General features: G+C 33.0%; 1 protein-coding gene across 1 annotated transcript; it reads right to left on the bottom strand.

The window, feature by feature from the left end:
- Positions 1–244: 244 nt before the first annotated feature.
- LOC131942081 (armadillo repeat-containing protein 3) lies at positions 245–24,077 on the bottom strand. Its single transcript, XM_059301789.1, has 23 exons — positions 24,065–24,077; positions 22,326–22,385; positions 21,140–21,257; positions 20,916–21,041; positions 20,625–20,696; positions 20,272–20,447; positions 19,904–20,030; positions 19,648–19,787; positions 18,337–18,466; positions 17,906–18,028; positions 16,043–16,195; positions 15,486–15,594; positions 14,937–15,113; positions 12,781–12,853; positions 11,370–11,506; positions 11,043–11,167; positions 7,066–7,216; positions 6,565–6,693; positions 5,856–5,912; positions 3,615–3,815; positions 2,736–2,898; positions 2,169–2,264; positions 245–946 (listed from the first exon to the last, which is right to left on the bottom strand). Exons 2-23 carry the CDS (start codon positions 22,371–22,373, stop codon positions 836–838), a joined length of 2,742 nt encoding a protein of 913 aa, XP_059157772.1. The 5' UTR covers positions 22,374–22,385; positions 24,065–24,077; the 3' UTR covers positions 245–835.
- Positions 24,078–25,754: the final 1,677 nt, after the last annotated feature.

The following is a 25,754-nucleotide window of genomic DNA, read 5'->3' as shown; positions in this document are numbered from 1 at the left end:
CCTTTGCTTATTTTTACTCAATTATGAAACAATAAAACTTGATAATATCTTTATTTTTAAAAAAATAAATAAAAGCAAAGAATTTTTATAATGTATTAATATATTATAGTTCTTAATAAAGATTACTTGAGAAAAACATTTTTTTTAAATAGATCAATAAGAATGTATAGTTTAATGTTTGTTTTTTAATTTGGAAATAGTGAACTAGCACAAACCATAAAAACACAAAATTATTAATCAAACAATTTAGATTATGGACAACAACAATACAACACAAGGATTTTTTTATAATATCAATTTACATTTAATTTCAGTAAATAGTATCTCCAAATAAATACATATATATTGTTTTTTTTTTAAATAAGTTTTTTTTTTACCTTAACTTTAATCTTATATGTATATACTCAAAAACACACATTTAAAAAAAATATGACTAATATACAAAGTAAAAACACAAGTTTAAAAATGGACTAAACCCAAATTTAAAGACAATTTAATGTTTTTTGAAAATTTGAAAAATCTATATAGTATGAAAAACATTCTTACTACTTTGTTATAATTTAATATTACATTTATAAACTGTAGTAACACACCTGTATGTTAGATTGTGAAACAAAAATATTGATGTAAATCAAACTTTCATTGAGATCTAATGGATAAAATTGATAATTTTAAAATTACCTTTAATTATCAGTAATGATAGTGATTTCTAATTTTATATGTTTCTTTAAATACTCTTGCAATTTCAATTTCATGGCATTTCATGTATTAAAATAAATAAACGAGAACATTGTAACATGGGTAATTGAAATAATACTGTCAGGATAACTGAGGTCTAAAGTTTCATGTAGCTGACAGCTGCCTGTGTGTCTGGGGTGAGCAGTGTTCCTGGCTCATGCACCAGGTCAACGATGTATCTCTTGGGGGGAAATTTGGGGGCAACAGGCTGAAACACAGGCATAAAGTTTTAACTTTCATTAATCATTCATCAATCAATCATGTCAATTTATCATCTGTCAACCCATTCATTTTGTGCATTATTTCAATAAACCCCATTTGTATGTAGCGTTTTATTTTATTTTGATCAACCCAATCATATTGTTTTAGTTTTACCCTATTTCAGTCAACCCATTTATTTTGTATATTATTTCAATCAAACTAATTTGTATGTAGCCTTATATTTTATTTTGATCAACCCAATCATATTGTTTTAGTTTTACGCTATTTCAGTCAACCCATTTATTTTGTATATTATTTCAATCAAACTAATTTGTATGTAGCCTTATATTTTATTTTGATCAACCCAATCATATTGTTTTAGTTTTACCATATTTCAGTGAACTAAAACATGGTTAGGCAATAGTATTCAGTGGCAGAAAAATAAATCATTTGCTATCAGAAAAAAAAAAAAATTTAGTAGCTAAGCCACTTTAACTTTATTTTAAAACATAACATATTTATTTCTACTAGGATCAGGAAATAAAAACACTTTATACATTTTGTGATGTAAAGTGGCCACAATTTTTTTTTTACAAATTAAAAAATGTATATAAAAAAATTGCCATAAACACAACTTCTGAACTGATTAAATTTTAAAGTTTTTCTTAATTGATAAATACAAAATAGAATAAAGGTAACAGAAGGTAACAGAAAAAGGTAAACCAAGAAATTTTCATGTTTCTCCCAGTGAGTACCTTATGAGAAAAGGACTGTCCAGAAGCACTGGCAGCAGCTAGAGATATTGGGGACATATCACAGCTGCGCTACAAGCAAAGGATGAAATTTTTAATATAAACAGCCACAGTTTTTAGGTTTAGGTTGCTAACTTTAGTCAATGTGAATCCATCTTTACAGGAAAAAATTTACTTTGAGAAACTGTTAAAATGTCCAAAATCTGATTTAACAAGAAACTTTTAATAATATTGTGATAGAAGACTTCCCTCTTTAATATTTAGTAAAATCAAATATGACAGCCAAATGTCTTTTTTAATGCAATTTTTCAACTCCAAAGTAGAGCATTGGCAATAAACAATATCCTTCCTTGCTTTTCTAATGTTTGCTATTTTTTCCATTTCTTTTCAACTCTTCAACTCTTTTTAATAATTTACATATGTATGTGCATATATTTATATATCGCATGCCAACTTGTAGACTATACATATACTTACATCCTCATCATCGTCAGGCAGAAGGACATCATTCCAAGCACGGTTGTATTCACCTCTGGTCAGAGAGCAAGGCAGAGCTATGCGGTCAGCCAGAGTCTAAACATAGGTTAAAGTTTAAATCAGAGCTATTCGGTCAGCCAGAGTCTAAACATAGGTTAAAGTTTAAATCAGAGCTATTCGGTCAGCCAGAGTCTAAACATAGGTTAAAGTTTAAATTATTTTTAAATGTCAATAAATGAATTTTTAAAACTCATTAAATTTTAATTAAAAATAGGCCACATTTAGAATTGGAAAATTATTTTAAAACGCAAGAATAACTGAATGTTTAACATTAAATTAAAAATTGGCCATATATTCTCAGACTTCAAACTAAACAAAAATTAACACAAAAGTTTACTTTCAATACAAAATGAAAAACAAATGTTAAATACAATGTTTTGTTTCAATAAACAAAAATTAACACAAAAGTTTACTTTCATTACAAAATGAAAAACAAATATTTAATACAATGTTTTGTTTTAGTAAAATGAAATTTTAAAATTCTCCATCAATGAATGTACAGCTAACCTTGAAGAGTAGAGCCCTGTGGATGTGGATGCCAGCCTTGATGTGACCAATGGGGATGACATTAGACTTGAGCTGGTAGCGCAGCTGGTTCATGGGAAGTTCCCAGCTAAAGTTGGCCACCTCCCCGTGGGCAATCTTCCCTCCCATTTTGTTAGAGACATACCTGGAACACCATCCCTCAATGTTAGTAAAAAAAAACTTGCTATCAGAAAGCAAGGTAAACATGAAGAACAAGAACAAGATTTGCTTAAAGTATTTTGAAAAAAACAATTTTAAAAATATATACAATGTTATTTTGTTATTTCTATGAAATTGCTAAATACAATCAATGCGTAGGGCTAAAATTTGGATACTGTATTGCTATTTCATACAATAAAATAAAAAAGCTCATGAATTTCTGTGTTAATGATATACAAAGTAATTGTGTGACTACCACCATTGACCACTGACCATGCAAATTTCCCCAATCTAATGCCAGGTACCCAGAAGAGTTGAGTGAACTCAAAATCTTGTAATAGAAATAAAATATGTAAACCAACACATGATTCTAACAATCTATCCTTAAACTACACAAAATGTATAAAAAGCTGAAATCAATACATGATGAGTAACAAAAAATAAGAAACGATTCTCTTCATTAATTCAATCACTTGAGGCAAACAACATGAAATAACTTATTAACAATAACAAACAATTCACTCTACTAATGTAACGACTTAAGGTAAACAATATGAAATAACTAACTCCATTATTTAAATGACTTGAAGCAAACCGTAATAGATGACTCACTTCGCTAATGCTATGACTTCAGACACATTATAACAAACAGCTCACTCCTCTAATGCAATGACTTAAACATAACCATAACAAACAACTCACTCTGCTAATGCAATGACTTGAGATTTGGTATCTGGAAGAGGCAAAATTTTCTCCACTACATCTTCAATGTATTTGAAGAGAAAAGAGTCAGGCGGGGGTACAAATGGTGTCGGCTCAGCAACAACTTCTGCATCCTTCTGTGGCTCGTTCTCTTCATCTTTTGCTTTCTCTTCCTTATCTTTATCTTTTTGGCCCTTTCTCCTGACAACACAATTATTAAACATAATCTACTGGTAGTCTTGATAAATCAACTGGTTAACTAAAATCTTTAGAAAAATATTTAAGAATATTTTTTAAAAATTAAAAAAAAAAGACATAATAAGTAAAGAAATAAAGGGGGAAAAGGATAATTGTAAATTATCTTAGGTTTAGACATGTATTGTAAATAATTTGGTGCTGATAAGAACAACTACAATAAAATTATGATGTCTTTTTTTAACAAAACACACAAATTAACAATCATTATAATAATTGGTAATACTAAAACATTTGTGTATAATAAATGACGTGTGCACCACTGGCTAATCTACCTCAGTATTAAACAACAATTGTGTATATAGTTTACCAGACACAGGGGCATATAGCTTTGCATAGTTTTCTTGTAGAAAATATACTCATGCAGGTAACAAGACCATATTATTGGACTACATGACAACAAGTCACAATATATATCTTCCAATATACCAGGTCTCTATATGATATCTAAACTTGTTATATACTTAGCAGTGCATCATTTTAAATAGAATTTGGGATTTCAAAGAAAGGATTATCTGCATCAAAAATTATCTAAAGTGATTATGCTCAATAAACAATATATAATTATTAACACTAGAAAGAAGGAAATTAGTTTTTTGCATTAAAAAGAAATCTATGTTATATTAAGTGGCTAAGTTAGTCATGATTTTTTTTTCAATGGATTTTAAAACAAGTTACTATCATAATTTGAAGAAAAAAATGAGAGAAAAATATTTATCAAAATGTAATTTACATGTAAATAATTTTTTTAGTTAAATAAAGAGAAAAACAAATTCCAATATTCCAGAAAAAATAATGCCCATTATAAATATGTATTTATATTCAATAACAAATAAATACAAACAAAATTTAGAACCATTAATATATATTTTGATTTACGCATAAAGAATCTGGATGAATATTTTTAAAGCATTTCGATTAAGTAAAGGTGCACTGAAAGCAAAATTGTCAACCAATTGAGTTATTTGTTTGACTATTACATTGAACTTTATCCTGAAGGCTTCACTGTTGAATAAACATATCTCTCTCTTATATGAGTTTATCAAACTTGAACTATGCTATTTAGCCAGGCAAACTGCAACAGGATCATGTATTGAGTATTTCTCTGACCCATGTTATGAGTTACTTAATACATGGGTTTACGCATAGATTTTGCTTGTCTCCATAACAACGTACAACTTGATTTGGACGCAAGGGACAGTTGACTTGAGGGGTGACCTATGGTATCAAGCCTAAAATTCTGACTTTAAGTTGGGACAGTTGACTTGAGGGGTGACCTATGGTATCAAGCCTAAAATTCTGACTTTAAGTTGGGACAGTTGACTTGAGGGGTGACCTATGGTATCAATCCTAAAATTCTGACTTTAAGTTGGGACAGTTGACTTGAGGGGTGACCTATGGTATCAAGCCTAAAATTCTGACTTTTAGTTAACAAGGGTGGTTCAAGTGTCCCACGTATACACACATTTATTAAGGACAAACAAAAGTGATTACTCCGAAAATATTTTCAAGATGAGGAGATTAAAAAAAGTTAAATGTAGAACTATAATTACTTTTTGTATAGTTCCCATAATCCAATAAGTATTAGGATAATATATTTTTAAATTGAATATACATAAAATTGCAAGTTATACAAGTTTTAAGCCAGCTATTGTTTTATTTCTAATATAATGTAAAATTATAATAATTTACTACACTTTTGTCTAGAAAAGCTAATACAAAGATAATGACAAATCAGAGGTTCTCCAATGTTTCAATATAATTATTATTTAAATTTGATATTTGTATTAATATAATTAACTTTAGAAGCAATCGTGTATTTAATCAAGTTTTTTGGGTTTTATCTAATCTATTTTAAAAAATAATTTTTAAATAAAAAATTTGAATAAAATAATTTTATAAAACTTTGAGAACCTCTGAAAATGATAGACAGGTGGTGTTAAACTGCCTGCCACTGAGAGCTAGAGAAAGTAACTTAATTTCTACCCTTTCTTCGGATCAGGGGATTCACGGGTTGATGATCTGGAATTTCTCCCACTTTTGCTGGAAATAGCATTGGCATTCAAATCAACATGACAACATGTCTTGTGGCCCACAAAAAATTTTTCAATAGGTAAAGTGTGCAAATAAGATACGAAAAAAATCTTGTATATAGTAGAATTATTTATAAAAATTTTTTTTAAAAGTTATAGCAAGCTTTGAAAAAATGCATATGCCTACCTGGGTGCTTGATATGAGATGAATTAAATTAAAATAGGGTGTAAAAAAAAAAAACAATGTAAAGAGATTATATACACATACATAAATAGTAATACCTGATTTATACAACTGATTAGAATATTTTTAACGTATTGCAATATTATTAGCTTATGAGATCACTTCCTTTAAAGATAGTTTAGGTACAAATAAACTTGAAGTACATATTTGACTTCCCTCCCCTTCTGTAATTGTTTATGCACCCCACTTATATCTTGGCTATATATGTATGTGTATATAATAATTTTATAAAAACTATTTGGTGCGGTTTCATAGAAGTGCACATTAAAGCATTTCCCTTTCATAAAAAAAACTAATAATTTATTACATGTAAGAGGGAATTTTTTAAAATGCATTTAAGAATTCTGGAAAAAGTCCAAATTCACAAACTAAAGTGAACTAATTTACATTGTGTTCAAACATTCCTAATTAGACTTACAATCTAGGCTCTTTAGAAGATCTAGTAGCTTTAGTAGTTGATTCTTTCACTCCCTTTAGGGACTCAGTTTTAGGTGTGTCGGTATCACTTTTATTGGCAGCCAATGGGGTCGCAATGGGTTCAGGATTTCTGAAAAGTTAAGTTTTTCAGCTTCAAAAACTATATTAAAAAAATACATAACAAAGCTGAGCTTAATGGGGCCAATAAAATTCCTAGGCGAAACTCTGCTTATCAAGTCATGTAAGATTTCAAGTCAAGTAAGATTTCAAGTCATGCAAGATTTCAAGTCAAATAAGATTTCAAGTCATGTAAGATTTCAAGTCGTGTAAGATTTCAAGTCGGGCAAGATTACAAGTCATGTAAGATTTCAAGTCAAATAAGATTTCAAGTCATGTAAGATTTCAAGTCAAGTAAGATTTCAAGTTATGTCAGATTTCAAGTCATGTAAGATTTCAAGTCATGCAAGATTACAAGTCATGTAATAAGATTTCAGACACTTACTCATCAACGTGTGCCCATTTAGCATTTACTAATAAAACAGGTCTCTTGTCATTCATTTCCTGTGCGCAATATTCTTCTAGAGTTTTGAATGGTGTCCCTTGCTTTAGCTTGCCACAGTCAAAGAATCCATCTTCTATTAAGTTTCCAGGACCTACGTTTTTGGGAAATTTCAAGAAAGTAATATAAAACTTTGAATTGGAGGGTTAAAAACGTATAAAAAAAACAAAATATTCAAGGTTTAAGTAGAAAATGGTATAATTTAAAAAAAACTATTAAACAGGCATGTATGAATGTCTATTAATTAATAACTTTATGACACATTAATTTTTTAAGCACATTATTTTTACAGTATTTTATTTCCTTTATAAACAAAAAAAATTGATTCGGCCAATAGCAGGGTATTTACGTAAAATACTATTGTGGGCATAGTAACAACAAGATAGGGCGGACTAATAAACACTAGAAGCCTCATTATGGGCTTAAATATCTTCATATGTTAGACACTGTAACTAAGTTTTTTTATTTGATTCCATTTTTTAAAAATATTTTTAAAAACTAAGCTTCATACAAGAGGTTGGCCTTTACTAAAGAGAGTTTGTGCACCTGCTTACCTAAATGATTGTATAAAGAAAATTTGGCAGATACCTAAATGATTGTATAAAGAAAATTTGGCAGATACCTAAATGATTGTATAAAGAAAATTTGGCAGATACCTAAATGATTGTATAAAGAAAATTTGGCAGATACCTAAATGATTGTATAAAGAAAATTTGGCAGATACCTAAATGATTGTATAAAGAAAATTTGGCAGATACCTAAATGATTGTATAAAGAAAATTTGGCAGATACCTAAATGATTGTATAAAGAAAATTTGGCAGATACCTAAATGATTGTATAAAGAAAATTTGGCAGATACCTAAATGATTGTATAAAGAAAATTTGGCAGATACCTAAATGATTGTATAAAGAAAATTTGGCAGATACCTAAATGATTGTATAAAGAAAATTTGGCAGATACCTAAATGATTGTATAAAGAAAATTTGGCAGATACCTAAATGATTGTATAAAGAAAATTTGGCAGATACCTAAATGATTGTATAAAGAAAATTTGGCAGATACCTAAATGATTGTATAAAGAAAATTTGGCAGATACCTAAATGATTGTATAAAGAAAATTTGGCAGATACCTAAATGATTGTATAAAGAAAATTTGGCAGATACCTAAATGATTGTATAAAGAAAATTTGGCAGATACCTAAATGATTGTATAAAGAAAATTTGGCAGATACCTAAATGATTGTATAAAGAAAATTTGGCAGATACCTAAATGATTGTATAAAGAAAATTTGGCAGATACCTAAATGATTGTATAAAGAAAATTTGGCAGATACCTAAATGATTGTATAAAGAAAATTTGGCAGATACCTAAATGATTGTATAAAGAAAATTTGGCAGATACCTAAATGATTGTATAAAGAAAATTTGGCAGATACCTAAATGATTGTATAAAGAAAATTTGGCAGATACCTAAATGATTGTATAAAGAAAATTTGGCAGATACCTAAATGATTGTATAAAGAAAATTTGGCAGATACCTAAATGATTGTATAAAGAAAATTTGGCAGATACCTAAATGATTGTATAAAGAAAATTTGGCAGATACCTAAATGATTGTATAAAGAAAATTTGGCAGATACCTAAATGATTGTATAAAGAAAATTTGGCAGATACCTAAATGATTGTATAAAGAAAATTTGGCAGATACCTAAATGATTGTATAAAGAAAATTTGGCAGATACCTAAATGATTGTATAAAGAAAATTTGGCAGATACCTAAATGATTGTATAAAGAAAATTTGGCAGATACCTAAATGATTGTATAAAGAAAATTTGGCAGATACCTAAATGATTGTATAAAGAAAATTTGGCAGATACCTAAATGATTGTATAAAGAAAATTTGGCAGATACCTAAATGATTGTATAAAGAAAATTTGGCAGATACCTAAATGATTGTATAAAGAAAATTTGGCAGATACCTAAATGATTGTATAAAGAAAATTTGGCAGATACCTAAATGATTGTATAAAGAAAATTTGGCAGATACCTAAATGATTGTATAAAGAAAATTTGGCAGATACCTAAATGATTGTATAAAGAAAATTTGGCAGATACCTAAATGATTGTATAAAGAAAATTTGGCAGATACCTAAATGATTGTATAAAGAAAATTTGGCAGATACCTAAATGATTGTATAAAGAAAATTTGGCAGATACCTAAATGATTGTATAAAGAAAATTTGGCAGATACCTAAATGATTGTATAAAGAAAATTTGGCAGATACCTAAATGATTGTATAAAGAAAATTTGGCAGATACCTAAATGATTGTATAAAGAAAATTTGGCAGATACCTAAATGATTGTATAAAGAAAATTTGGCAGATACCTAAATGATTGTATAAAGAAAATTTGGCAGATACCTAAATGATTGTATAAAGAAAATTTGGCAGATACCTAAATGATTGTATAAAGAAAATTTGGCAGATACCTAAATGATTGTATAAAGAAAATTTGGCAGATACCTAAATGATTGTATAAAGAAAATTTGGCAGATACCTAAATGATTGTATAAAGAAAATTTGGCAGATACCTAAATGATTGTATAAAGAAAATTTGGCAGATACCTAAATGATTGTATAAAGAAAATTTGGCAGATACCTAAATGATTGTATAAAGAAAATTTGGCAGATACCTAAATGATTGTATAAAGAAAATTTGGCAGATACCTAAATGATTGTATAAAGAAAATTTGGCAGATACCTAAATGATTGTATAAAGAAAATTTGGCAGATACCTAAATGATTGTATAAAGAAAATTTGGCAGATACCTAAATGATTGTATAAAGAAAATTTGGCAGATACCTAAATGATTGTATAAAGAAAATTTGGCAGATACCTAAATGATTGTATAAAGAAAATTTGGCAGATACCTAAATGATTGTATAAAGAAAATTTGGCAGATACCTAAATGATTGTATAAAGAAAATTTGGCAGATACCTAAATGATTGTATAAAGAAAATTTGGCAGATACCTAAATGATTGTATAAAGAAAATTTGGCAGATACCTAAATGATTGTATAAAGAAAATTTGGCAGATACCTAAATGATTGTATAAAGAAAATTTGGCAGATACCTAAATGATTGTATAAAGAAAATTTGGCAGATACCTAAATGATTGTATAAAGAAAATTTGGCAGATACCTAAATGATTGTATAAAGAAAATTTGGCAGATACCTAAATGATTGTATAAAGAAAATTTGGCAGATACCTAAATGATTGTATAAAGAAAATTTGGCAGATACCTAAATGATTGTATAAAGAAAATTTGGCAGATACCTAAATGATTGTATAAAGAAAATTTGGCAGATACCTAAATGATTGTATAAAGAAAATTTGGCAGATACCTAAATGATTGTATAAAGAAAATTTGGCAGATACCTAAATGATTGTATAAAGAAAATTTGGCAGATACCTAAATGATTGTATAAAGAAAATTTGGCAGATACCTAAATGATTGTATAAAGAAAATTTGGCAGATACCTAAATGATTGTATAAAGAAAATTTGGCAGATACCTAAATGATTGTATAAAGAAAATTTGGCAGATACCTAAATGATTGTATAAAGAAAATTTGGCAGATACCTAAATGATTGTATAAAGAAAATTTGGCAGATACCTAAATGATTGTATAAAGAAAATTTGGCAGATACCTAAATGATTGTATAAAGAAAATTTGGCAGATACCTAAATGATTGTATAAAGAAAATTTGGCAGATACCTAAATGATTGTATAAAGAAAATTTGGCAGATACCTAAATGATTGTATAAAGAAAATTTGGCAGATACCTAAATGATTGTATAAAGAAAATTTGGCAGATACCTAAATGATTGTATAAAGAAAATTTGGCAGATACCTAAATGATTGTATAAAGAAAATTTGGCAGATAAGTTGCTGTCTAGTAACCTCTGCAGGGCGGCCTCAATAAATGGGTTGTGTCTGGAGGCTGAGGTTTGAATATCTTGCAAAATGTGGAGTCCACTGTGGAGTTGACATGAGGACCTCATGTTTAGCTCAATGAGTTTTAAGGGGTTTTAATGCGGCATGACACAATAAAACTTAGTCAACCATGTAGATTTTGTACATAAGCTTTAAACAAAAGAATACACCAGAAGCAAAAAGTTATAAGTAATTGCATCAAACCCCAGCAACTAATGATTTGAAATGAAAAAAGTGACGGTACCCAAGTTTACAGATCTCCGTGGCCGTTGGTTCATCCACCCCACACACTGTTATAGCCCAGGCAGCATTTCTTCTCACCTCATCATTGCCAGAGTGGAGTAGAAGGACCAGTGGTTCTAGACCACCAGACTCTCGAAACTACAAGGCAAACAAGGCCTAATATATCAAACTTCACAACACAATAATAGCGTGAACATGTCCTCTCAAAGCAACAAGTCAAATAAAACCTAATAAATAAAATTTAGCACATAAGAAAATACATAAACATGGTCTCTCAAAACTACAAGGTAAACTAGGCTTAAGTTACCAAATATGGGACGGAATGGTCTCGCGTTAGAGAGCTTGACTGCTAACCCGCAAGTCTCGAGTTCGAATCCGGGTTCAAGCCAGTAGACCATCCCTGAGTCCACCCAACTCTGATGGGTACCTAACTCATGTTAGGGAAAGTAAAGGCGGCTGGGCATATTGCTGACCACACTATCTCTTCATATGCAGAGGTCAAAGAAACAAGTTAACTCTACTTCACTTGCCCCGCAGACCATCAGGTTTGAAAGGGAAACTTTACTTTTACTTTAATTTACCAAATACATGAATATACATCAACTTGGCCTTCCTAAAGTACAAGTTAAACTAGGCCTAATATGTCAAATTTTAGAATACAACAACATACACAAAAATGGCCTCTCAAAACTACAAGTTAAACTAGGCTTAAGTTACCAAATACAATAATATACATAAATATGGCCTTCCTAAAATACAAGTCAAATAAGGCTTAATATTTCAAACTTCACATGGAATATACATAAATATGGCCGTCCTAAAATACAAGTTAGACAATGCTGAAACAATCAAGCTTCAGAACATAAGAATTTATATTAATTTCAGTATTATATATCAATGAGTAACTTTTGTTTTAATGTATTTGAATAAATAACAAAGATTACTGTATAAAGTCACTTGATATAATCCTGTTCATATCTTGTTTTTTTTGACCAATTAGCATTTATATTGTTAAGTTTAGTGTTTATGTGAATCAGCATTCTGATTTCAATGTGTCTGGCATTAAAGTTGTGACAGCTTGGATAAAACAGAGAAACTAGGCTGTTCTATGAAAGCTCCCTCACTCCCTGTGTAAACTCCCTACCTATGTAACAGCTCCCTACCTATGCAAGAGCTACCTCCCTTTGTAAGCACATCCCTCTCCACTTGAACCCCCTTTCTCCTTGTATAAGAGCACCCCCCTCTCTGTTAGCTCCCTCTGACAACTACTTAACAAGGGTGTTTAACAAGGCCATGCCTAACATACCTTAGCACAGTACACAGCTTTTAAAACAAAATGGGAAAACAAAAAAAGAACACACACAACGAAACAAATATCAACTTACGAAACAAATATCAATTTACGACCCTACCTCATCTCTTGAATCAGCATCGCAGGTAAAGGCAGACACAGCCAGCGCAACTTTGCTCTGTACATTTGTGTTGCTGGAATAGGAGTTTAATTCAATGATGATAACAGTTAGGTATTTACTGTTTGAATTTCAAAAATAGTTTTTACAGTTAATTGTGCAATAGGGTCATATTGAATTAATATAATTAAGAGTGGGAATATTTTTTGATAAAGGTGTAAAATTTAGTTTTTAAATGTAGAAATAGTTTGAAACTTTAAAAAGTTAACATAAAAAAATAAACTTATAGGGTTTTAAATGGGGGAATGCTTGCATGCCTTACTGAGAGGTCAAAGTATGAATGAGTGCATGACTTACTGAGAGGTCAAGGGGTGAATGGGTGCATGACTTACTGAGAGGTCAAGGGGTGAATGACTGCATGACTTACTGAGAGGTCAAGGGGTGAATGGGTGCATGACTTACTGAGAGGTCAAGGGGTGAATGAGTGCATGACTTACTGAGAGGTCAAGGGGTGAATGGGTGCATGACTTACTGAGAGGTCAAGGGGTGAATGAGTGCATGACTTACTGAGAGGTCAAGGGGTGAATGACTGCATGACTTACTGAGAGGTCAAGGGGTGAATGGGTGCATGACTTACTGAGAGGTCAAGGGGTGAATGAGTGCATGACTTACTGAGAGGTCAAGGGGTGAATGGGTGCATGACTTACTGAGAGGTCAAGGGGTGAATGAGTGCATGACTTACTGAGAGGTCAAGGGGTGAATGGGTGCAGAGGTCAAGGGGTGAATGGGTGCATGACTTACTGAGAGGTCAAGGGGTGAATGACTGCATGACTTACTGAGAGGTCAAGGGGTGAATGGGTGCAGAGGTCAAGGGGTGAATGGGTGCATGACTTACTGAGAGGTCAAGGGGTGAATGGGTGCAGAGGTCAAGGGGTGAATGGGTGCATGACTTACTGAGAGGTCAAGGGGTGAATGGGTGCAGAGGTCAAGGGGTGAATGGGTGCATGACTTACTGAGAGGTCAAGGGGTGAACGAGTGCATGACTTACTGAGAGGTCAAGGGGTGAATGGGTGCATGACTTACTGAGAGGTCAAGGGGTGAATGGGTGCATGACTTACTGAGAGGTCAAGGGGTGAATGGGTGCATGACTTACTGAGAGGTCAAGGGGTGAATGAGTGCATGACTTACTGAGAGGTCAAGGGGTGAATGGGTGCATGACTTACTGAGAGGTCAAGGGGTGAATGGGTGCATGACTTACTGAGAGGTCAAGGGGTGAATGAGTGCATGACTTACTGAGAGGTCAAGGGGTGAATGAGTGCATGACTTACTGAGAGGTCAAGGGGTGAATGAGTGCATGACTTACTGAGAGGTCAAGGGGTGAATGAGTACAGAGGTCAAGGGGTGAATGGGTGCATGACTTACTGAGAGGTCAAGGGGTGAATGGGTGCATGACTTACTGAGAGGTCAAGGGGTGAATGGGTGCATGACTTACTGAGAGGTCAAGGGGTGAATGAGTGCATGACTTACTGAGAGGTCAAGGGGTGAATGGGTGCATGACTTACTGAGAGGTCAAGGGGTGAATGGGTGCATGACTTACTGAGAGGTCAAGGGGTGAATGAGTGCATGACTTACTGAGAGGTCAAGGGGTGAATGGGTGCATGACTTACTGAGAGGTCAAGGGGTGAATGAGTGCATGACTTACTGAGAGGTCAAGGGGTGAATGAGTGCATGACTTACTGAGAGGTCAAGGGGTGAATGGGTGCATGACTTACTGAGAGGTCAAGGGGTGAATGAGTGCATGACTTACTGAGAGGTCAAAGGGTGAATGAGTGCATGACTTACTGAGAGGTCAAGGGGTGAATGAGTGCATGACTTACTGAGAGGTCAAGGGGTGAATGAGTGCATGACTTACTGAGAGGTCAAGGGGTGAATGAGTACAGAGGTCAAGGGGTGAATGGGTGCATGACTTACTGAGAGGTCAAGGGGTGAATGAGTGCATGACTTACTGAGAGGTCAAGGGGTGAATGAGTACAGAGGTCAAGGGGTGAATGGGTGCATGACTTACTGAGAGGTCAAGGGGTGAATGAGTGCATGACTTACTGAGAGGTCAAGGGGTGAATGAGTACAGAGGTCAAGGGGTGAATGGGTGCATGACTTACTGAGAGGTCAAGGGGTGAATGAGTGCAGGGATGACTCCTCTGGATTGTGCCTCAGTCCTCAGTCCCTCGTCCTGAGCCATGTTTGTCAGGGTACAGGCAGCGTTAGCAATCACTTCCTCTCTTACCTCCCCTAGACAGGACAACAGCCCATCTATTCCCCCCAGTCGACTTATTTCACTGGATGAATAAATAAAATAACGTCATTGTATTCAATGTTTTAGGTTACAATAGAGAAACTGTACACAGCTTATGTAACATGACTTTCATGTTCTCAATGTAAATAGATAATGTAGCACATAAGTAATGTAGCACATAAGTAATGTAGCACATAAGTAATGTAGCACATAAGTAACGCAGTACATAAGTAATGCAGCACATAAATAACACAGCACATAAGTAACACAGAACATAAGTAACACAGCACATAAGTAACACAGCACATAAGTAACACAGCATATAAGTAACACAGCACAGAAGTAATGTAGCACATAAGTAATGTAGCACATAAGTAATGCAGCACTTAAGTAGCACAGCAAATAAGTAACGTACATGCAATTTTTATTATTTGCTGTTGTCAAGTTGGCCAATGCTAATGTAACCGCCTCCTTTACGTCTCCATTTTCTGAATCTAGTAGCTTCACCAAGGGGGGAAGTCCACCTAAGAAATATAATCTTATATAATATACTATTTTAACATTATGACAAAAAGTACATTGTAATACTTAACATTCATCACTGTATTAAAACTACCATCTTACATAACTCATTATTTTAGCATTATGACAAAAAGTACCCCACTCTATGATGGGGTCCCTAGAACTCAACACAACATACCACACTCTTTGATGGCCCTTCAACACAACATACCACACTCTTTGACGGCCCTTCAACACAACGTACCCCACTCTTTGATGGCCCCTCAACACAACGTACCCCACTCTTTGATGGCCCCTCAACACAACATACCCCACTCTTTGATGGGGTCCCTAGAACCCAACACAACATACCCCACTCTTTGATGGCCCCTCAACACAACATACCCCACTCTTTGATGGCCCCTCAACACAACATACCCCACTCTGTGATGGCCCCTCAACACAACATACCCCACTCCTTGATGGAGTCCCTAGAACTCAGGTGCTCAGCTATCACAGCGATGGCCAGAGCCGCAGATGCTTGCACGTCCTGCGAGTCATGAGAGAGGAGGGAGATCAACATCTTCTCTGCCTCTTGGTCATGCAATAACTTACGGTTCTCAGCTGGGGGTTAAAGGTCAGATTGTTTGTAAACGTTATGTGTAAGATACAAGACAATTGGTGGTCTAGACAATAAAGTTGTATGCTCAGAAAGGTCTAGACAACATGGCTGTACACTGAGAGAGGTCTAGACAACATGGGTGTACACTGAGAGAGGTCTAGACAACATGGTTGTGTACTGAGAGAGGTCTAGACAACATGGTTGTACACTGAGAGAGGTCTAGTCTAGACAACATGGTTGTACACTGAGAGAGGTCTAGACAACATGGTTGTACACTGAGAGAGGTCTAGACAACATGGGTGTACACTGAGAGAGGTCTAGACAACATGGTTGTACACTGAGAGAGTCTAGACAACATGGTTGAACACTGAGAGAGGTCTAGACAACATGGTTGTACACTGAGAGAGGTCTAGACAACATGGTTGTACACTGAGAGAGGTCTAGACAACATGGTTGTACACTGAGAGAGGTCTAGACAACATGGTTGTACACTGAGAGAGGTCTAGACAACATGGTTGTACACTGAGAGAGGTCTAGTCTAGACAACATGGTTGTACACTGAGAGAGGTCTAGACAACATGGTTGTACACTGAGAGAGGTCTAGACAACATGGTTGTACACTGAGAGAGGTCTAGACAACATGGTTGTACACTGAGAGAGGTCTAGACAACATGGTTGTACACTGAGAGAGGTCTAGACAACATGGTTGTACACTGAGAGAGGTCTAGTCTAGACAACATGGTTGTACACTGAGAGAGGTCTAGACAACATGGTTGTACACTGAGAGAGGTCTAGACAACATGGTTGTGTACTGAGAGAGGTCTAGTCTAGACAACATGGTTGTACACTGAGAGAGGTATAGACAACATGGTTGTACGCAGAGAGAGGTCTAGACAACATGGTTGTACACTGAGAGAGGTCTAGACAACATGGTTGTACACTGAGAGAGGTCTAGACAACATGGTTGTACACTGAGAGAGGTCTAGACAACATGGTTGTAGACTGAGAGAGGTCTAGACAACATGGTTGTACACTGAGAGAGGTCTAGACAACATGGTTGTACACTGAGAGAGGTCTAGACAACATGGTTGTACACTGAGAGAGGTCTAGACAACATGGTTGTACACTGAGAGAGGTCTAGACAACATGGTTGTACACTGAGAGAGGTCTAGACAACATGGGTGTACACTGAGAGAGGTCTAGACAACATGGTTGTACACTGAGAGAGGTCTAGACAACATGGTTGTACACTGAGAGAGGTCTAGACAACATGGTTGTACACTGAGAGAGGTCTAGACAACATGGTTGTGTACTGAGAGAGGTCTAGACAACATGGTTGTACACTGAGAGAGGTCTAGACAACATGGTTTTACACTGAGAGAGGTCTAGACAAAAACATATGTACCGGAGAAGTCCTAAACTCTGAGAACCTTGGAGAAAACCAACAAAGCCATAGACAAAGGTGGTAGATTTGTGTAATAGAGAAATTAATGTTAACTTCAAAACTTAAGTGTTAATACATCAGAATGGATAGCATTCACATGTGGTTTATTATACATGTTAAATACTATGCATCTGTAAGAGCATGTTTGATTATATGTAAAGAGAACAGCAATACAATTTCGAACACTAAGAGCTCACCCAAAGATTTACCATTTATAGTTAAAGCCCCAGAGATTTACCATCTATACTTAAAAACTCCAAATATTTACCATTTCTAGCTGATCTAGCAATAGCTCTTGCAGCGCAGACTTTAACATCAGGTAAAGTGGGGATGATGGAGTCGCCTCCCATTGTGGCATCATCTTTAGCATCATCCTCCTTCTTACCTTTAGCTGAAAGTAAGTTTTAGTTTGTTTCAAAGCTTCTGGGGCGGTAAATCTATCACTTTTTATAAATTGCTGTTGGTAAAAATTAGTAATATATCTGATCAAACAAACAAATATTTTCCTGAAGGATATTTATATTTTTTATTCAGTGATTATAACTATGTTAATGTTCTAAGTTAAGAAAAAAATATAATCCAATGTATTACTTATATAATTTTTATACATGTAATATTGTTACACCTGAACACAGAAAATATTGTGCTGTCAACAGTTACCTGAACAGACACTGAAACAAAAACAAAAGCAGGACTTACAATCTTTAGCACTCTTCTTAGGAGCCTTAACAGCAGATTTTTTACTATCTCTCTTTGTTTCATCTTCAGGGGGTAAAGCATCAGTGATCAGACAGATAAAACGTTTGAGTCCCCCATTGTCTCGCACCAGCTGGTTTCATGGAATGGATTATAGAGTTGGCAGTTGAAATTATTGAATGGATTATAGAGTTGGCAGTTGAAAGTATTGAATGGATTATATAGTTGGAAGTTGAAATTACTGAATGGATTATATAGTTGGCAGTTGAAATTACTGAATGGATTATATAGTTGGAAGTTGAAATTACTGAATGGATTATATAGTTGGAAGTTGAAATTACTGAATGGATTATATAGTTGGAAGTTGAAATTATTGAATGGATTATATAGTTGGCAGTTGAAATTACTGAATGGATTATATAGTTGGCAGTTGAAATTATTGAATGGATTATATAGTTGGCAGTTGAAATTATTGAATGGATTATATAGTTGGCAGTTGAAATTACTGAATGGATTATATAGTTGGCAGTTGAAATTATTGAATGGATTATATAGTTGGCAGTTGAAATTATTGAATGGATTATATAGTTGGCAGTTGAAATTATTGAATGGATTATATAGTTGGCAGTTGAAATTACTGAATGGATTATATAGTTGGAAGTTGAAATTATTGAATGGATTATATAGTTGGCAGTTGAAATTATTGAATGGATTATATAGTTGGCAGTTGAAATTATTGAATGGATTATATAGTTGGAAGTTGAAATTATGAAATGGATTATATAGTTGGCAGTTGAAATTACTGAATGGATTATATAGTTGGCAGTTGAAATTACTGAATGGATTATGTAAACGAAGTTAAAATTACTGATTCGATTATATGTCAGAAGTTGAAATTACTGAATGGATTATGTGACAGAAGTTGAAATTACTGAATGAATTATGTGACAGAAGTTGAAATTACTGAATGGATTATATGTCAGAAGTTGAAATTACTGAATGGATTATATGTCAAAGTTGAAATTACTAAAAGATTACATTAGCACAAGTTGAAATTAATAATCATTACTAGAATGGATAATTAAATCATTTTAATAGCATATATATTGTTAAGATAAAATACATATAATTCAAAACATGTTATATGAGTTATAGTTATTTTAAAGGGAGGAATATAGGACTGGTGAGTAGCCATTTTGGTGGTGGGATTTTATTTACATTTCATTAACTGATAATCATTACAATAATGATTAGGATTACAATAATAATTAGGATGATGATAATGACAATGTAACAATTATGAATATGATTAACCTCTAGGCTCTCTGGGTCCTCAAGCAGGTTAGACAACACCATGACCACCATGACATGTAGGTCATTCAGGGTTGGTTGAGCGAGGATGTCAAGAAGTTTTGAAATGGCATCAATTTCTCTTAGAGTTCTTCTGTTTTCACCTTGATCAAACAAAATAAATAATCAAAACCTTTTGGTTTTTTAATTTGCATTCATTGTTCCACTAAATTATACTTTTTATCAGATATTTGTGTGTTGATTTTCTATGTAAACGTACCATCTTGTGTGAGTCTGTCCAAGGAGAGCAGAGCCAGCCTTTGAATGATAGCGTATTCTGATTTGATCAGTTCTAAGATAGGTGACAACCCACCATACTCTCTCACACTAGCTCTTGCTTTGTAGTCCTGGGAACATCAAACATTGTATACAATTTATCCACATTTCCGTAAAAAAATATTTTCACACCAGTGTATATAATGCCAATACAATAGACCTTGGTCCTTACACCCATATCTGCTCTGGGATTTCTACTGGTAAAGTTAACTGGTTGAAATTGGAATGAAAAATCAAAACTAAAGAATAACAATCAAAAAGTAACTTACAAACTGTTGACAATTATAGATTTAAATTCAAAAGCAAATTTACCATAACCATCTGTGCAATAGCTTCAATTGAATTTTTCTGTACATCAGGATCAGTTGAACCCAACAGTCTTATGAGAGGCTCCATCCCATTGGCTGTTTGTATGGCTACTTTACTGGTAAACTCGGTTGCCATTAATGATAAAGCAAGGGCAGCAAACTCATGAATAACAGAATCTTCTGTAAAAAAATTGTTAAAATCTGAATTAGAGGCAGGCCTTTCCATTTTTTGGAAAAATTGTAAACTTAAATATAAAATTAGAATTGGGTTTGTAAGATCAAGATATAATTAAACCTAAAGATTTAAAATTATTATGTGTGATTAATTACTTGTTAAAAAAAGCATATATTTAGTACCTTCAGGACTTAATAAACAAACAAAAGCATAAGTGGAATTCGGTCTTTTCCGCAAAGCTTTGCGAACATCAGCTTAAAGATAATGTTAATATTTACATTTAGTTACAATCAAAATTTTTATCTACTTAAAAATTAGTTTGCAATAAGTTTTTCAATGCATAAAAGGTTTACAGTAAAAACAAAATTAAATGAGTCATCATAATTTGTAAAAAAAAAATACTTTCAGAAAAAATAGACAAACTATATTTTTCAAGAATAGGGTTAAATATATTTTCAAATAGGTATATTTACGATGAGCACACATTACGCCCAAGGCCATAATTGCATGTCGCCTGACTGTTCTATCATGACCTTCTATCAGGGTAAGCAAAGGGTCAATTGTACCAAGGTCAAGTAGCATTTTTTTGTTTTCATCACCTAAGAATATTTGTACAAATATATTGCAAATATGATTATTTTAAATACTCTGAAAATTTAAACTATTAATGTACATGAGTTTAATGTATCAATCTCACATTTGTCTACAAATTTGTAGATAGCCTCGCATGCTTTAGACTGGACATCTTCTTCTGGACTAGAAAGCATCAATACCACAGTAGCAGCCTGTCGACTCTCAACCAGCAGTGTATCAAACTATTTAAAACAAAAATTAAACAGCAATTACCTTTTGGTTTCATCTGTTTTATATGTATAAATACTTTAAAAGTTTCAAGACTAATATATTTTGAAATTCTAACAATATTTGAACCATTTAATGTTACTATTGATTCATATTTAAACAGAGGCGTAGCCAGGACGAGGCAGGGGGTGCGGGCCGCAACGGGTGACACCATTTAGGGGGTGACATATATATATATATATATATATATATATATATATATATATTGTTTCTTGGGGGGGGGGGGGGGGGGGGGGGTGACACATGTGAACATAAAGACAACATCAACATTATTAAAAAAGACACATTTAAAACATAAAATCTTTTGATTAAACAGTTTGTGTTAAAACCAAGCACAATAATGCATGTGAATGTGTAATCTACCTTCAGTAAAATAAACTAGTTTAGATAATCAAATTTTTATAAATGAAAACAATTGTACCAAGATATTTATATATTCTTTATTTATAATCTATCTATATAATACTAAAGTTAGTTTATATGTATAAATAGTTTTTTTGTTTGCCTTTTTGTTACAGGAGCGAACTATGTGTAGAGCTGTACCATACGTAATTAAGTAGAGAATAATTTTCTTTTTAAACAAACTGTCAATCACTAATTAATTTAAAGACGTTAATTAATTTATTATAATAGTGACCTAGAGTGGGCATTCACATCAAACAGTAAAAAACTCCAAAGTACACCATAAACTATAATTTAAGTCATACTAATTAAATGTATGTTGAGAACATTTTAGAATTGTAAGTGTGATTGAAAATAATAAACTTGTTTTTTCCTTCCAAGTGAAAACATGAACATTTTAAAATTTTAACACATTTTACTCACACTCTGACCAGAAGAAAACTGCATATATCAGAAAAGTTTATTTTCAGAAATTTTTAAATAAATGATCAATAGGCCTACTATAAATTTGAGAAGGCCTATAAATAACATTTAGATTTATAATTTCTTTTTACAAAAACAAAATATTAAATTGCGTTTTCTACTAATGACAGTGTTAAAAGTTAATTATTTCAACTTACAACATCATTTGATCCTCCTTTTTCATCTTTTTTTATTTTTTTACCCATTTTAGATCAGTACTGTAAAGTAAATTGGATAAAAGGACATGAAAGTTAACCTGTGAAATTGATAAAATAATAAAATAATAATTACTAAACTATAAGGAAGTGATTATTTGGACCGTGAAAAAATAAAATTGATGAAAAAATAAAATAATAATTACTAAACTATAAGGAAGTGACTATTTGGACCAGTGTCCTAAAAGCCTCAGCCGCTATTAGGATCCAGGTCCCTATAGCCATGGCCACTACTCAGACCGGCAATAATTTTGTTACATATCCGTACAACCTGTATTAAAATTATACCTTTTATGTTTATTTGATTTATCTTGTGGATTTGCTAGCATTAGTTCTTAAGTTGCTATTTCTAAATACTCTATATTTAGCTCTATTTAAAAAAAATCATTAAATATTTTATTATTTTATCATAAGACGTCGTGGCCAAGTGGAGAACGTCATGCCTCCCAAAACTCGATCAGTTACGGGTTCGGAACCTATCTAAGCTAGGAGTACTCTGGTAGATCTAAAACAGTCAGTTTTTGCGAGAAGTAAAGTGTATTTAACTAAGTTTAATGTTCTACCCCGATAGATGCGTTGTTTGAATAAATGTTTTTTTTTAAATTGTTTTTTATAGATTCTATTCTTTTTCTAGATCTAGGTTTTTAAACAAGCGAATTATAAACATCATTGCTCCATTGATCGCCCGCTTTTGTCAGGAATGATATCGGGTATTTAAAGCTCTCAATATATCATTTAGAATTACAATAAAAAAATCACAACAAAAGAAAAGATAATATTATAAGATATATTCTGCATCATAAAAGAATTACTGTTTAACTAAATCTTGATAATTTTATTTGCTGGTCCGAATGTGGCAGAGGCTATAAGGACCTGGGTCCCAATAGCGGCCGTTGCTATTGGGACCTGGGTCCGAAAAGATGAATCCAAACTATGAACTCTAAGAGGTATAAAATAAACTTACTAGCCTAATTACTAATTTAATTAATAATTATAGGTGGCATAAATAATAACCAACAATTGGTAATCTATCGTTTTAGGTACGTAAAATCGCCCGCTGCTAGTAATGTACAAAAAAGTTACCTCATTGTCAAGGCTTTAATAGAATTATATTGTGATATATTTGTGTCAAATATTATAGATAAATGAATAATAAACCTAAATCAATGGCTAAATATATCAATATAGGCAAGAAATTAACTTTAAACAGCAGTGTTTGCGAGCAGGATTTGCTCTTTAAAAAGCAGCCATCTGTAAGTTAGAGTGACTTCCCCTGAATCTTGCGCTATAAGTTTACAATAAAAAAAATAAACAAGATGGCTGATATAGTAAATGAGCATGGTTACATCTGTTGGAAACATCACTAGTCTTCATTTATTACTGAAAAGTTTTAATGCAGTTGTTTAAAAACAGGTACATAAAAGAAACAAGGAAACATTTTTGTATTTTTCAAAACATAAATCCTCCTCAAAATGTGAAATAATTATTAAATTTAAGGAGTCACCTGTTTTTCACATTACTAGTGGCGGGCGATTTTACGTACCTAAACCGATAGATTACCCAACAATTTTTCCTGTTATATAAATTAAATTTATTAAATTATAATCTACATAGTACATAGGCCCTAGGCCTAATAATATTATTTAATATTAATTCAATAATATTATTCAAAATACGCATACCTTTGATTACCTTAAAAAAAAAGCTCGCAGATATTCTAGTCTGTCTAAATATCAATATTATTATTTAAAATGCTTTTTTTTTTATCTAGAAAAAGTAATGCTTCAGAAAACCGGAAGTTGACATCCGTTGCTATATGACGTATATTTGATGTTAAAAGAATAAACAGAATAAGTTAAAAAGATTAACTTATTCACAATTCGGACAACTAAACCTAAATTTAGCTTTATAATATTAACAAGTCCAGTTCATCCACAACTAATTCTTAAAAAAAATAGATCTAGATTTATGACTTTTAAAAATAGAATTTACATTTACATTAATATTCTCTTTTTTGTTAAAAAAAACATTGAAAAATGCATCATAGATTTAGATCTAGTAGATTGTTGGCCCTACTGGAATTCCCGTTTTTCAAAAATAGATTCACATAGATCTGGTATTCATAGCTACTGCAAGGTAGCTCAGTGATTTCGTCATAGACTTTATTCATAGGCGTAGAATAAGCTCCACCCCCACAACCATTAAAAATAAAAGTAAAATAATCCACATCTGTGCAAACTGTAAATATTAAAAGAATTATTTTTATAAGGCCTAGAGTCTATAATATAGACTAAATATTTTTGCCAGAAATTTATTGAAACTAAACTGGGTTCGCCAGGATCACACCGCAGCCTCCATTCCCCTCATTCTCCCACCCCTTTAAAAAATATGTTTCTTTCTAAAATATTGGTTGAGAATGGTAAAATAGAGTTTATTAATCATTTTCTAATACGATTTTCAAAGAACGCGAAAAAAAAAGTTTTTAACATTAATTCTGAACAGTGCGACGTCATGTATGGACGGACCATCGGTCCCTAAGCCTATGCCAACATTTTCTCCCCATTAGGTCACGCCTTTGCAGCCTCAAACTAAAATGTGATGAAATTTTTTGCCGCGGTTGCTCTGCATATATGAACTGCGTATATATAGACCAGGCCCTAAGGATGTGTATTTCATGAGACAAACATTTGAAAACAGAATTGACACTAGATCTAGTACAAACAATTTAAGCCCATACAACTAGCAGCAATTGAGCACACATCTTGTTCTTGAATTACTGTTTACGACTGCAGATTAAAGTTTGAACAACAGAGACTAACCGTTCATCAAAAGCTGAATTAACCGTGAATCAAATATCAAGTGACGTCTGCACGTGGGAATCGACACGTTCGATGAGAAAATGGATCCCGTCAGTATGGAAGTTACCCTGGGACCACTAGAAAGCAATGTGCCAAGCAATTCTTCACCAGGTAAGCATACAGCATTACTTTTTAAAGTAGTTTTTTTTTTAGTATTTAGGTCCCATAAAATGTGTATCTCGACAGATGTTAGACAGTTTAATTAGAATTGATTAAAATAGCGACGCGGTGAGGTTTTACGTCACAGCTGAGATATTACAATGGTCGGGTGGTAGATTTCTAGATCTAGAGAGTGCTACTGCTAACACAATTTCTCGAGTTCGTGTCCCAGGGCTTGAGTCTTCCCAGCTCTGATGAGTACCTGACTCTAGTCCACCCAGCTCTGATGGGTACCTGACTCTAGTCCACCCAGCTCTGATGGGTACCTGACTCTAGTCCACCCAGCTCTGATGGGTACCTGACTCTAGTCCACCCAGCTCTGATGGGTACCTGACTCTAGTCCACCCAGCTCTGA

This window comes from Physella acuta, unplaced genomic scaffold (assembly GCF_028476545.2).
Source record: "Physella acuta isolate Inbredline_101_S28 unplaced genomic scaffold, ASM2847654v3 ptg000386l, whole genome shotgun sequence".
NCBI classification, from domain to species: Eukaryota; Metazoa; Mollusca; class Gastropoda; family Physidae; genus Physella; species Physella acuta.
This window is presented reverse-complemented; position numbering and strand designations above follow the sequence as displayed.

What these genes read in the sequence shown, in the direction of transcription:
- LOC131942081 (XM_059301789.1), bottom strand. Translation starts at nt 22,373, where the DNA reads ATGGGTAAAAAAATAAAAAAAGATGAAAAAGGAGGATCAAATGATGTT. An exon ending in AAGGAGGATCAAATGATGTT is followed by an intron (nt 21,258 to 22,325) that starts GTAAGTTGAAAT and finishes TGTTTTAAATAG; the next exon opens with TTTGATACACTGCTGGTTGA. An exon ending in ATTCACCCCTTGACCTCTCA is followed by an intron (nt 12,854 to 14,936) that starts GTAAGTCATGCA and finishes CTCCTATTCCAG; the next exon opens with CAACACAAATGTACAGAGCA.